Source organism: Polypterus senegalus, chromosome 9 (assembly GCF_016835505.1).
Source record: "Polypterus senegalus isolate Bchr_013 chromosome 9, ASM1683550v1, whole genome shotgun sequence".
Lineage (NCBI taxonomy): Eukaryota > Metazoa > Chordata > Cladistia > Polypteriformes > Polypteridae > Polypterus > Polypterus senegalus.
The window spans coordinates 89,779,069-89,792,014 of NC_053162.1; the positions used below are offsets into that span (position 1 = coordinate 89,779,069).

General features: G+C 37.4%; 1 protein-coding gene across 1 annotated transcript in view; it reads left to right on the forward strand.

Annotated features, from left to right (window-relative positions):
* Positions 1 to 12,946, forward strand: part of spire2 (spire-type actin nucleation factor 2) — a 192,266-nt gene that overhangs the window by 150,498 nt on the left and 28,822 nt on the right. Inside the window, exon 9 of the mRNA XM_039763456.1 lies at positions 8,047 to 8,260. Coding sequence (XP_039619390.1) covers positions 8,047 to 8,260 — 214 coding nt within the window. The remainder of the gene's footprint in view (positions 1 to 8,046; positions 8,261 to 12,946) is intronic.

Consider the following 12,946-nt stretch of genomic DNA (forward strand, 5'->3'; position numbering starts at 1 on the left):
CTGCTGTTTTCACCCCTGCAAATCTCAAGATTCGACATGTCATGCATTTTGAGATGCTTTTTTGCTTACCACAGATGCACAGAGTGGTTATCTGAGATATCTCAACTCCTCTAAATCTCTCTCATCAACAAGACATTTCCATTTCCAGAACGTCTGCTCTCTAGATATTTTTTTGCTTTTCAAACCACTCTGACTGTAGAGACTTGTATGTGAAAATCCCAGGAGATTGGCAGTTACAGAAAAACTTAGACCAGCCTGTCTGGTACCAACAATTTTGCCACGGTTGAAATCACATTTGTTCCACTAACCTTGACACGATCATCTTATTAAAACTAGGGCTGGGCAAGTTCACATGTTATTATCGGCAACAATTATTTTATCACATGTTAACGCAGATTTTGTTATTATTATTTTGAAATCCTCAGTCTTGCTAGCGATCGATAGAGATCAGTGATCTTCTTGTTACAGTGCTTTTCGATATGCTTTTGCTAGAAGGAAAGTTAGCTTTGTTGATTTGATCTTGATTCCCTACACGTAGCAAAGAGCAAACAGCTTCTAAAATGGCTTGTGGAGAGATACCAAAGTGAATGCTCAAAGCAAAACTTTATTTGCATTATCGCTGAATCGGACTCTGATTTGTTCAACTCTGATTCTGATGCAAGTGATCTGGAGAAATGAAAGTGTGGTACTGGCATCAGCTGATTGGTCCCCAGCTAATAGTGGTGCTGAACGTGTTTGTGTAGCTGATGAACCTATGGCAACGTTTGCCTGGGAGGACAGACACTTGCGATGACACGAGGTACAAACCATATTGAGTCTCACTGTAACTGCCACCCTTGCTCACCTGTCTCACAAAGACAGCCAGCCCACCGTGCATTGCTGCTGGCCATCGAGCTGCCGCTACTGCTGCAAACAGGAGCCGACAGCAGGCACAACAGGCAGCAACAGACATTTTATGTTGATTTACTTGTGAAACCATTGCTTTGTGCATTTTTCAGAAAACTTAGTTTTTGGAAAAAATATTAGCCCTCAAAGAGTTGCTACTGAACATTGACTGTTTATGCTGCACCCTGATAAGAGAAAATGTTTCTGCCGGTATCTGTTCAGATAAAAAAGAAAACAGATTTCGAAATGTTAACTTGCTGTTGCTCGGAAGGTGCCTGTTATAATGTTGTGATCGTGGCTCTGGACTCTGAGGGTAACTTGCTTTTCTGTAACAAACTAGATAAAATGTTAAATGACCTGGCAGTGGCAAATAGCTTTGGTTTTATTATTGATTTGATTACATTAATGTTTCAGTTGAGATTTACAAGAAATATTTTGACTGCTACTATGTAAAGGGAATACTACTCTTAAAAAGCACCTTATTTGTTTAAAGTGTTTGCAAATTAAATACACGCAATACACTACTTTTGAGTTCATTATTGAATTCTGAGCATAACAATGTGATTGTTGTGATTGTCTGCAATTAATCACGATTAATCACAATTGAAAATTTAAATCGTTGCCCAGCACTAATTAAAACATAATTTATCATCATGAAATTTCAGACGTCACATTTTTTTTTTCCTTAATAGTTCATGAAATAATGAAGGACATGCTCCCACCTGCCTGTGGAACAGCTTGTCAGTCAAATGTTCAAATACTTTTGAGCCCCTGGAAATTTTGGGTTCGGGGGGTTAATGCAGAAAAATGGCTGTCATTCCTAAATGGCTTATACAATACTTTTGGTAAACCCCTCAAATTAAAGCTAAAAGTCTACACTTTGATCACATAATAATTGCTTTATTTCAAATCCATTGTGGTGGCATACAGAGCCCAAAAGGTGATAACTGTGTCACTGTCTAAATACTTATGGACCTAACTGTATATTGTACATTGCAATATAATTGTAATGTACTCATACAGTACATAAACTTTTGTTCACATAATTTCTGATTGCACAAGAGTGCTCTATCAATTAGTACAGCAAGTCAGTACATTTTCCACCCCTGACAGGTTAAGTTGCCTTTATTTTACATTATTAAACAGTGGTCTAACACAGGGTAGACAGAGCCCTGGGCTCTTTCCCCTCTGACTTCTCAAAGGAATTCATTCTTTCTTCTATAAAAAACAAGTGCAAGTTTAAGAAGCAAAATCTAGGCAGCCCATATTTGATTTTTTGCTTAGCATAGCCAGGAGCTCTTTTTAAATAGTAAACCCACCTAAAGATTCTAATAGATTCTTCTCCCTTTTAAAGCCAGAAGTGAACAGAGATCCCCTCATCTGTGGCTTCTTTCACTGTGACCTTTGGCCAGCTGAAGAAAAGAGATGGTTCTCTTTCTGGAAACAATCTTATTAGGCTGGGCAACCTCCCTGCCAGTGCTGGTGACCTCCATGAGTGTTTCTTTTGTGTGATGCTTCTTGTCTTCCACTATAAAAAGAGAAGAGCTCATTTTGAGGCATTCTTGCGTTAGCCTTTGGAGTTTTCTCTGGATTGTTATCTCAAACATAACATTGATAAGAGAGTTAAACAGGGCACTTCATAACATTGTAACAAATACTGTGCATTAGCATGGCACCATATTGTCCCTATTGATTATATATATTAGCATGTAAGATGATTTTTAATAACAATTGTCTTATTAGAACATTGTGTGAGCCAAGAGTGACACAGATAAGAAATACATAACAGTAAAGGCTATGAAAAATGTTTGAAACTAAATGCCTAAATATTAAGGAGACTGATTGAAATATAAACTGATTATTTTCTCAGTATTTCTCAAATGCTCTCTAGGAAAACTCCTCAAGAGTAAATATCAGTTAGTAAAAAATTATAAAATCTAAGAAAAGCCCAAGCAAACCCAGGCATCATTGTCTTCTGCACATAAACCTGTTTCTATGAAAAACATGAGACAGTCAAGCAAGTAAGAGCTGTGCTTGTCATTAACTGGGAATAAATTTACAAATAATCAGGCACGCACCAAAACAAAAAAAAAAACAACTTAGTACTCCGATATGGGAAGACAGATTTATATTGGCTAAACAAACCTGTCTCATGAGGTTTAGTTGACATTTATTATCTGCCAAAATTGAAATCTTTTACTATATTGACAGAATTAGAAGTTGATGATGGTTGTAAATAAATGCAACAGACAGAACATAACAAAAGCAATAACAAGCATTTCCATTCTAATGCCCCTAATTATTAAAATAATTAACATTTTTTAATCTCGTGAATCATGGCTAGTCCTTTATAATAACCGAAAAGTGACTTTCATAAAATAACCTACATGGTGATGTTAATATTTTAGTAGAGGACCATATGAAGCAGTGGAGTGATAAGTACATACTGCAGGGGCTAAGCTTATGCTGCCTCCTCTTCTTCTACTTTGCATTTCTTTACATCTGCCAGTTATTTCAAACATAGCTGAAGACTCAGATAATCTAAATGTTAAAGGTTTGTCTCTCTAATGAAATGGAGAATCCTTTCTGAAAGATGATATGAGACACATTTCAGCGTTTTAAAAGTCAAATCATCTCACTTACAATCACAAAGCAGTCAAATTGTATCCAAAGATGTTTGCCTCTTACCTCAACCCCCTGCACTCATTGTTCTAAATTCTTAAAAGGAGTTCTCAGCTCTGTTCTGAAAGACATTATATTGATAGAAGAGTATCTGGGCCAAAGTCTTAACTCTTTTATCATTTACTCCACTTCAATTGCTTGCTAGTCACAATTGCTACTACATACCTGTTTAAGAGTCATTGTCTCATCTTTACCTTAAATTTATATACTTTTTTAGAAAAGTGCTGAAACAAAGTTGCTTATCCAAAGTAATATTTTGTTGTTGTTTATCTCTTATCAAACTGTTATTGAAGTAGTTAGGATGCTTTAAATATATCAAGAAAGTACTCCCGTTCATCTTCTCTCTCTTTGGAAAACTTGACTTTTTATGCTTTCAGCAGATTACTTAATTGTACATTGTTTATTGGAAAGGATAAAAAAACTGCTGCAAAATTGAGAGAAGCAGCAGACTGTCAAATACCCCTTTGGGGTCCTATATTTTTATTGGTATGTACATGTATCTTCCACTATATCCTTGTTTATAGGTACACTAACTGCATGTGGACTTCTAAACTAAAAAACAACCCAAAGGCTCCCTAGCACTTTTACTGCATTCATAAATTTAGAGAGGCATCAGCTAACTTTTAAAAATTACCCAGGGCAGAGGACTTCAAACCACTTGTGCTTGCTGCCCCACTGGCTTTCCTAAGCAGACAATGGCGATGCCATATCTTAGCCATATTGCTGGCATATGAGTCCTTTTAATCTTTGTCTTGAGAAAATACCTCCAGATAAACAGTGTATTAGTGAGGTGTTGAGGTGTTTCACATGCATGTTGTTGAGCCGTGGCATTTGCTTCATTTCGACATTGTGTCTCTTCATCTGTGTCGTTAGCACCTTATTGTTGTTGCACGGTGGCATTTGTTACACACAGGTCTTTCATAGTGAGAAGTGAGGTGCATGCAAACACCAGAAAAAATTAAAAGCGCATTCATGTGCCATCTAGTGGCTGTGCTTGAGCGTGAGCAGAATGGACTGATGCACACACACACACACACAGAGGTCTTTCATTTATATATGTCTAATAGAGTCAATGGTTACAGTTTAGTTTAGGTAACACAATGGTAACACTTTAGGTACTGCAAAAATTCTTTGGATCTTCATAACACTTACAAAGCATCAGTAAGTTGTTTATTCATCTCTACAATATGACCTACCAACAAAACTTCACTTTGGAGTGGTTTGAGGTGGCTTAACTGAGATGCATTTCTCTAGAAATTACATCGTCTTATGTAATACGCTACCGTGGCAGTTCATTTGTCTGTCCAGAATATTAAATCACCTGTAGCTTGCAAACCATTTGACCTATTGATCTGAAATGTGGTACACATGTACTACGTGACGTCTACTATCCGCTTTGGGGTAATGATTGGTGTCCAAGGTTATTCCTCTTTTTATTTTATTTTATTGTTGAATCAACTCTTGGCAGTGATCAGCAGGACGGCCGTGTGGCACATGCGTACAGGAGCCGTTCTCATCCTTACCACCTTCACCATGTCATCCCCTACCTCTTCATATCTTAAATCATTCTTGAGGCAGATTGAAGACTTAAGTGCCAGCTTAAGTGAAAATTTAAGGAAAACATACTTGTAGTAATTGCAACACAAACACTGACTTAATCAGTTTTAACGCGAAAAGATGCCGACGAAAGAAGAGAAGAAGCGGGCTGCTAGGGTGGTGAAAAGAAGAGCTGCTCAGGAAGCAGCAAGCGCATCAACCTCTGAGCAAACGAGTGCTAAATGTACAGAGAAAGAAAGAGTATGAAAACTATGAATGCTCAAGTCAAGTGTATTCACTGCACGTTATTGTGCAGTGTGCCATTACTGGTAGTTAGTATAAGACCTGTGAATCCTTTATATTAGCAATACATTTTACCATCATTTCAATATCTCATGCTGCACAGAGATGAATAACCCATTTACTGATGTTTTATAAGTGTTACGAAGACCAAAAGTAGTCTGTGTTAAGGTTGTTACATGAGAGTAAATGAGTAATAGATGCATTTTTGCACTACCTAAACTAAAGTGTTCCTGGGACAGTATTATCACATGCGTAGTGTACAGTGAAATTCTTACTTGCATGTGCTAATCAGCATGCAACAAGTTGCCACTCTCTGGCACCATGATCAGTGAAAATAACAACTTTACAGCAATATGTGTTTATAATGCCTCATGGTGACTGCCCTTTTATTTTTTTGTTTGTGTTTGAGGAGAGTTATTGTTTAATATTTTTATATTTCTTGAGCTTATGTGAAAGGTTAATTTTATCTTGTGACTAATAAAGTGCTATCTATCTATCTATCTATCTATCTATCTATCTATCTATCTATCTATCTATCTATCTATCTATCTATCTATTGTGAAAGAATCAAGTCTTAACACACAAAGAAGGTTTGAACAGCCACCCATACAGTATATTGTCCTTGGCTGCAAAAGGGTAATGAATTAAGCAATAGTGCTCTGCTTGAGTTCCAAGCTGAACTGTCTGATGGTGATGGTTTTAAATGTGAAAACCCGGAAGTGATGTCATCAAAAGACAGAAACCAGAAGTGATGTCATTCTTGGCGCCAGAACTGGAAGTGACGTCTTCCTTGGTGCCAGAACAGGAAGTAGCATCTTTCTTGGTGTCAAAACAGAAGTGTTGTTGTTAAATCAGGTAGGTTTTCCCCTGTTTAGCCTGCAGAGATAACAGAAGTTGATTTAGTGCACCCCACCACCCCCTGGCCTGGCAGCTAATTACCTCCACTTGTCCGATTAGGAGGAAGCTAAGTGTGTGACACTATCTATCTATTATTTATGCATGATGGATGGATATCGGGCAGTAGAAAAACAAAACACTGTAGTGCTCAGATGTTACTAATATGTCACATTCTAGAATACAGTAGCTTTTTATTGTTATTTTTACACCTTTGAAAAGAGTATTCAATATTCTGTTTCCCCCATTTGACTTCATTTATCATTTTGTCTTCTTCCCATTGCAAAAAATTTGAAAGAAAAGTCACTCTTATTTCATATTTCATTATAATTCTGTTATGAGTTATCTATCTTACCTCAATACCATTTTCTTACTTACCTGAAAAATCTCAGAATGTATTTAGTACAGAACTAATCAAATCATATGATGCCTAGACATTCAGTACTATCAAAAATATGCATCCATCCAACAATCTGTCCATCATGAAATCATTATAATGTAGTTCAGGACCATGGGACCTACCATAGATGACAAGTCGAATGCCACTTTACTTATGTAGAAGAGCAGACATATACAATTCAACTGGACACCAAGGAGGCAAGTGTGAAAATGAATGCATGGAAATCATTTCCAAAATGCAGTAAAGAAGAGATTTCTGTTTAGTCTGGATTTGAATGTAGGGTTTTACTTGCTTAAAACGGCACTGTTATACTTTAAAATACTTTTAACTGGAAAATGAAATCCATCTATCATACATTGTGGTAAAATATATCAAAAGTCAGTACATTGTTGTTTACATCCATTAAAGGCAATGCAGTTCTTTAATCATTTCCAGGATGCTGTTTTTAATTAGGTTTTGGCAAGCAAAAGTGTTGATAATGAATCCACACCACCCTAAATATTAATATATAATGCTTTTCTGAAGCACTAGGGAACACAACGAACAGAGGAAACAAATGTTAAAGGGCTCTTCTGCTTGCCCCAACAGCATTCAGTGTTGCCCATTCAGCCCTTATGCCAGCTTCAGTCCTCAAATCTTATGCTTTGAGATTCTGCTCAGGCGTATAATAATTGTAATGTATGCCTGTCAGATAAAACAAAATTCAGTAAGTAGAAAATTAAATTGCATGTCTCTGCTTCATTATTCATATCCCTTGTTTAGCATTTCCAATGCAGCAAGACTAATTGATGAAGACTGCAGCTTTCCTTGAAACAAGGAAACTGTGTTTGCCATTAATCCTGTGTTTCGCCTAGTGGCTGAAGTGTTAAGAATGCAAAATGAACGTTTGCCAGTTTAATATTCCACTTTTTAACTCATCGTGTGACCCTGGCAGATTACTTGACTAGCATTGAAACTTTACTGCAATAAAATTTGATGTTCACTATAGAATGCTACTTCATAAAATAAATGTTTATTTTAATAAAGAGATATGGTATATAATACATGAAGATATGGCTTTGTTGTGTTGCCTTCCCTTGTAAGAATGTCATTTTTCCCCAATTGTCTGATTTGAGGAGAGTTTAGAACGCATTAGTGTGTTGATACATGAAGACACATCCACTTTATAAAATAAAATGCTTCTGTCTGATCATTAACCGATAAAGTTGAAATATTCTAAGGCCTTATTCTGGATGTCACTGATGTAATTTATCTCATTATCTGGCAATATGGGAAGCTGGGATATCTTCTGTACATTTCAAAATGACACCTTTTCTCATAGACTACCTTTTTGTTTTGTGTAACAGGAAGAAGAGTCCCCAAATGGGGAGATCAGGAGAGTGGCCAGCTCACCGGTGCCTCTCAAGCGTGATCGGTCCTTCTCAGAACAGGATCTGGCATTCCTGCAAAGCGAAATGGCCGTCTCTCAGTCTGAGTCTACCTATCTGGCCAGGATGGGTGAACGTGCTCGATCTGGTAGTATGGTGAATCCCGACAGGGAGCCAATGATTAGCCTGCAAGGTAAGTCTGTCCAGTTTGCTCCTTCGCCATTCCAAAAGCCTTTAAGTTCTTTGATCCAGATCACAAGAATTTCTGTTATCACAATTATGTGCAACTTTTGCTTGAGAGAAACACAATTAAAGCAGACTAGCTGAAAAAATGGATTACCTCTCTTATCCACCTAATTATTCAGGATTTGTCTTTTGTGGCTAGAGTTTTGCCCACTTTTGCTCTTCATATCTTGTAGCATAAAGTTTTTCTGTCTTTGAGACTCCCATGACTGCAAACCTGAGCATTATGTGACTATGATCTTGTGGCTTTTACATGACCAAACAGTGTTGGCTCCTGGTGGCCTAGCCAAGTTTAAGGCTCTGATAAAATCGGTCATTTGGAGACGTTACCAATGGACTTATAACTGGAGTGCACTGCTATATCTAATAAGCCCAATAAGCTAAGGATAAGACGTAATGTGTTTGGCCACTTCTGCAATTTATCACAAAGTTCATAAACAAACATGTTACCTACCCATATTCACTTGGGCTTTAATTTCCTCGTATGTGTCATCTGACATTTAAATGGTTACTATTCTGTCTTGTACTTCTGGAGGGATTCATCTCTCCCTATTATTGTGCCTCTTGAAATACAGAATCTTGGTGCATTTCTAAAATTTAAGGGGAGAAAGCATTCACTTGTGCCAAATGACAGCTCATTCACATTTAATTACAAAATACATTCTTCCATTTTCAAAATCATCCTATCCCTGGTCAGGATTATTGCCAGCAAGCCGCACTAATCCATAACCAGCCTGTCACAGAGCACTGTTATGTACAAGTCTACACATTCTCACACTGTGACCTTAGAGCTACTAAATGACGTAAGTGTATGTCTCTTGACTGTGGACTCCTAAGATAAAAGCATAAAAAGGTAAGGGGAGCATGTATCCCATATACTGAAGGAGCCACAACTGGCAGAAAGTAGTTACAGCTCCTGAGACACTGAAATATTAAGGCTACAAGGTTGCTGGTTCAGTCCATACCTGTGGCCCACATCATGAACTTGAGCATATTGTTTAAGTTGCTTGTCCCCCAGATGTAAAAATATATAAAAACAATTGGTATGTCTCAGGATCTTATAGGTTGCTTTCTGTAAAGACGTTGGCCAAATTTATATCAACAGCCTGGGACTAAAGAGCAGTTCAGCCATCATGCAAAGTTGCATACTATCTGGCCTAAATTAAATGTTATCAGTGTTACCATTTTTAGAGGAGTGCTCCACCCAAAGCTGGTATTCGTCAGCCATGAGTCCTGCCTTCAGTTCAAAGAGTTAGTCCTATGAGGCTTTAGTTTCTTGTATATGACGTCCACTGATTATTCCTGAAATATCTATTGTGATAAAGTATCAGGCAGCAAACCAAATAAGGTTTGGGGATGGCCACCTCATATACTGAAAAAATAGCAAAGCAAAGAAAACACGTTTTATTAAGCATGAGTTCACAATTGAACTGACGAACAGATTGAGACTGCTCTATAAATGTGGTGGGTAGGAGGAAGAGGTGGAGTTAGGAACGCCAGAATAGGAACTGATGTGACAGGAAAGGGAATTCTGGGTAGTGGTAATGATGTCATCAGGGCTGGCTGGAAGTGATTTCAACAGTGGGTGGATCAATGGTGATGTCATTAAGAGGCAGGGTCTTTGGCTGGGCTGCAAAGGGATAAGAGGAGAGAGGATTAGGTGAGAGCTCCAACCCCTGGTCTGGCTGACAAATAACACTACATGAACCTGTAAACTGTCCCCCATGCGCATGTGTGTGACACGATTTAACAATATTTTAGCACCACTACATGTGTTTTGCACATTTAAAGCATATGACAGGGTAACTGATATGTGGATTATGCAGTATGAGTAGGGTGGCAGGGTGGCCCTGTGTCTGCATGGGTATCCTCCGGGCGCTCCGGTTTCCTCCCACAGTCTAAAGACATGCAGGTTAGGTGGACTGGCGATTCTAAATTGGCCTTGGTGTATGTTTGTGTGTGTCCTGCGGTGGGTTGGCACCCTGTCCAGGATTGGTTCCTGTCTTGTTGGCTGGGATTGGCTCCAGCAGACCCCCGTGACCCCCTGTGGATTCAGCGGGTTGGAAAATGGATGGATGGATGGCAGTAGGAGTAACATAAATTTTTTTATTTTTTCCTTTGACATTTTTAAAATTTTTTGCCATTGTACAGCATTGATCATGATTGGCTTCTATTATATCAACTTTTTTCTCTTCATTCTAAATGAAAGGAATAAGATTAAAAATGTTTTGCAGACATTACAACCAAGTACATGAGGTAAGTAACATAAAAAATATCATTTTTGGGTGAAGTATTCCTTTAAACTTACATCAGTGTCATCTGGTGCTGGAACCTGACAAAGCAGAAACAATCCCTAGGTACATGTCCACTGTAAGACCCACTCACACAGTGCTAGTTTAGATCATTTAATTAACACAATGTCTTCTGATGTAAGAGAAGTGTCAGTGTAAACAGATTAACAGAGCAAAACAAATAATGTGTAAACATTACTAATGCAGCACAAATTATATATTTTCAATTCCATAAAACATTTACTACTGTCTGTGAATCAGTGAATGCAAATAGTTTGCTAAGAGCTTTGTAATGTAAATATGGAAAGTAGTGTGAAAGTGTGGAAACTCGCTGAGGTGTTGCAATATTTGTAGTGCCAAACTGGCTACAACCCTATTTAACATCAAGCCGTCCAACAAAGTAAATCAGAGTTCCATAGGACACAAAAAGAAGAGCAAAAGAAACTGATACTCTTCAAATGTCTCTGTTTCACAGAGAGCTCCATTTCAATCTGTTGCTCAGGTCAAAAGGTGACCTCCATCTTTGGGCTCTCCATTTATATTGTCCCATTCAAAGAAGGGGTGGAACTTGTAACACCCACTGGAGGCGGGGCTCTGGCAGCAGCTCCTCAATGTGGAGAAAATAGGAGGCACAGTTAGCAGCAGTGCCCTCTTGTGCTCAGTGGTGGTATTACTTGGCTTACCTGACCCCTCCAGAAGGTGCCCAAGCATGGATATGTGACACTAGTTATATCTGTAGTTATAACATTCTTTGAACTGAATTTTAATTCAAATCAGCTAAAAACAGAGATGATTTGCCTCCAATATCTTTCATATTATATCCGATGTGTCTCAGTATATTTTAAGCAAGAAAAATGCATACAGTACGGTATGTCATGTGCAGATCAGATATTCTCAATTCATGTATATGCCTCATTAAAGGTCTATTTTCTAGAACCAATTACAAGAAATTAACAAAAATGCAATCTTCACGAGATGTGATTATATAAAACAGGCATTAAGTCATCAGGGCATAGTGTCCATTAGGGAGGAATTAAAGAGGAAATGTTGCAAAAAATAATTTCTGAACAAATATCATGTTCTTTACATTTACTGGTGAGCATAAGTCTTTCTGTACACTGCACTCAGACATTTCCATTGATATCTTTGAACCTAATCGCCAATAAAGTCAGGATTATGCTATCTTATTTCATGTCTGTTATTTTTTTTTTCTTGTTACTCAACATTCAACCATCAATCTTGATTTCTATTCTTTCCATTATGTCAACATTCATTGCAGTCATTGCCACTACTAGAGACTTTTGACTGTGTGTCATTATTTTCATAAATTAAAGGTTTTGATGACAACACCAATGTTTCCACAAAGGACAAGACACTATGTCTTTGGAAGTCATGATGGTTACTTAGCATCACAAAATGGTATCTAGTAACTCATATAAATATTGTGCAAAGCACAGGATAAGAAACACAGTGCATTAAAAAATATGTGTCAATGAATGAATATCATTTCCTGTTTGAACGTTCGTCTAAACTCTTGCAGTTTTAATCATGAAAGTGATACGTAGGTGATTTAGCTATTAATTGCCCACTTATTTCTACACTGAAATTTATTGTGTTTTTATATAACCTACCCTTTAACTCTATAATATTGACATTGTGACCATTGTCTTACCCCTGCTGATTTTGATGAACTGTGCACTAAGAACTCACAGTGGTTTATCTCATAGTGCAATCTAAATGTGCTTCTAAAGACATTTGTAATTGTGTTCACTTGTGGTGGACACAGAGAGTGCTAAGGATTATTAAGATTACAAGACAGCCTGGAAATAACTGAGAAACAAGAAATTGCAATCAAAAGACGATGAAGAATACCAGAGGATTCAAAAATAAACACAAGTCAGAATGACAGTATTGTTGACCAATAAATAAGGGGTAGATATAGATCTTCACTTCAAAAGCATATTATTATGCAAATGAATATCATGTTCATGATGGATGCTGATTTTTACAAAAGTGTCTATTTTACACTATTTTAGCAAAAAATGCATGTGTTTTCTGTGCTTTGAGTATACAACTGGATATCTGATATATGGATTATGCAACATGAGTAAAGCGATTTTTTTTTCCCCATGGATGTTTTTTCATGTCATTTGCTGTTGTACAGCATTGATCACCATTGGCTTCTATTATATTGTAATTTTTTATCTTCTTTTTCCACAAACACATGAGATTAAAGGTTTTCTTTTTTGTCAATACAAGAATATAATATATAGTATATACATAGTACAGGGGGGCACAGGGAAACTGGATTTATTCAATTGATGTTCAATGCGGTAAGTAACGTG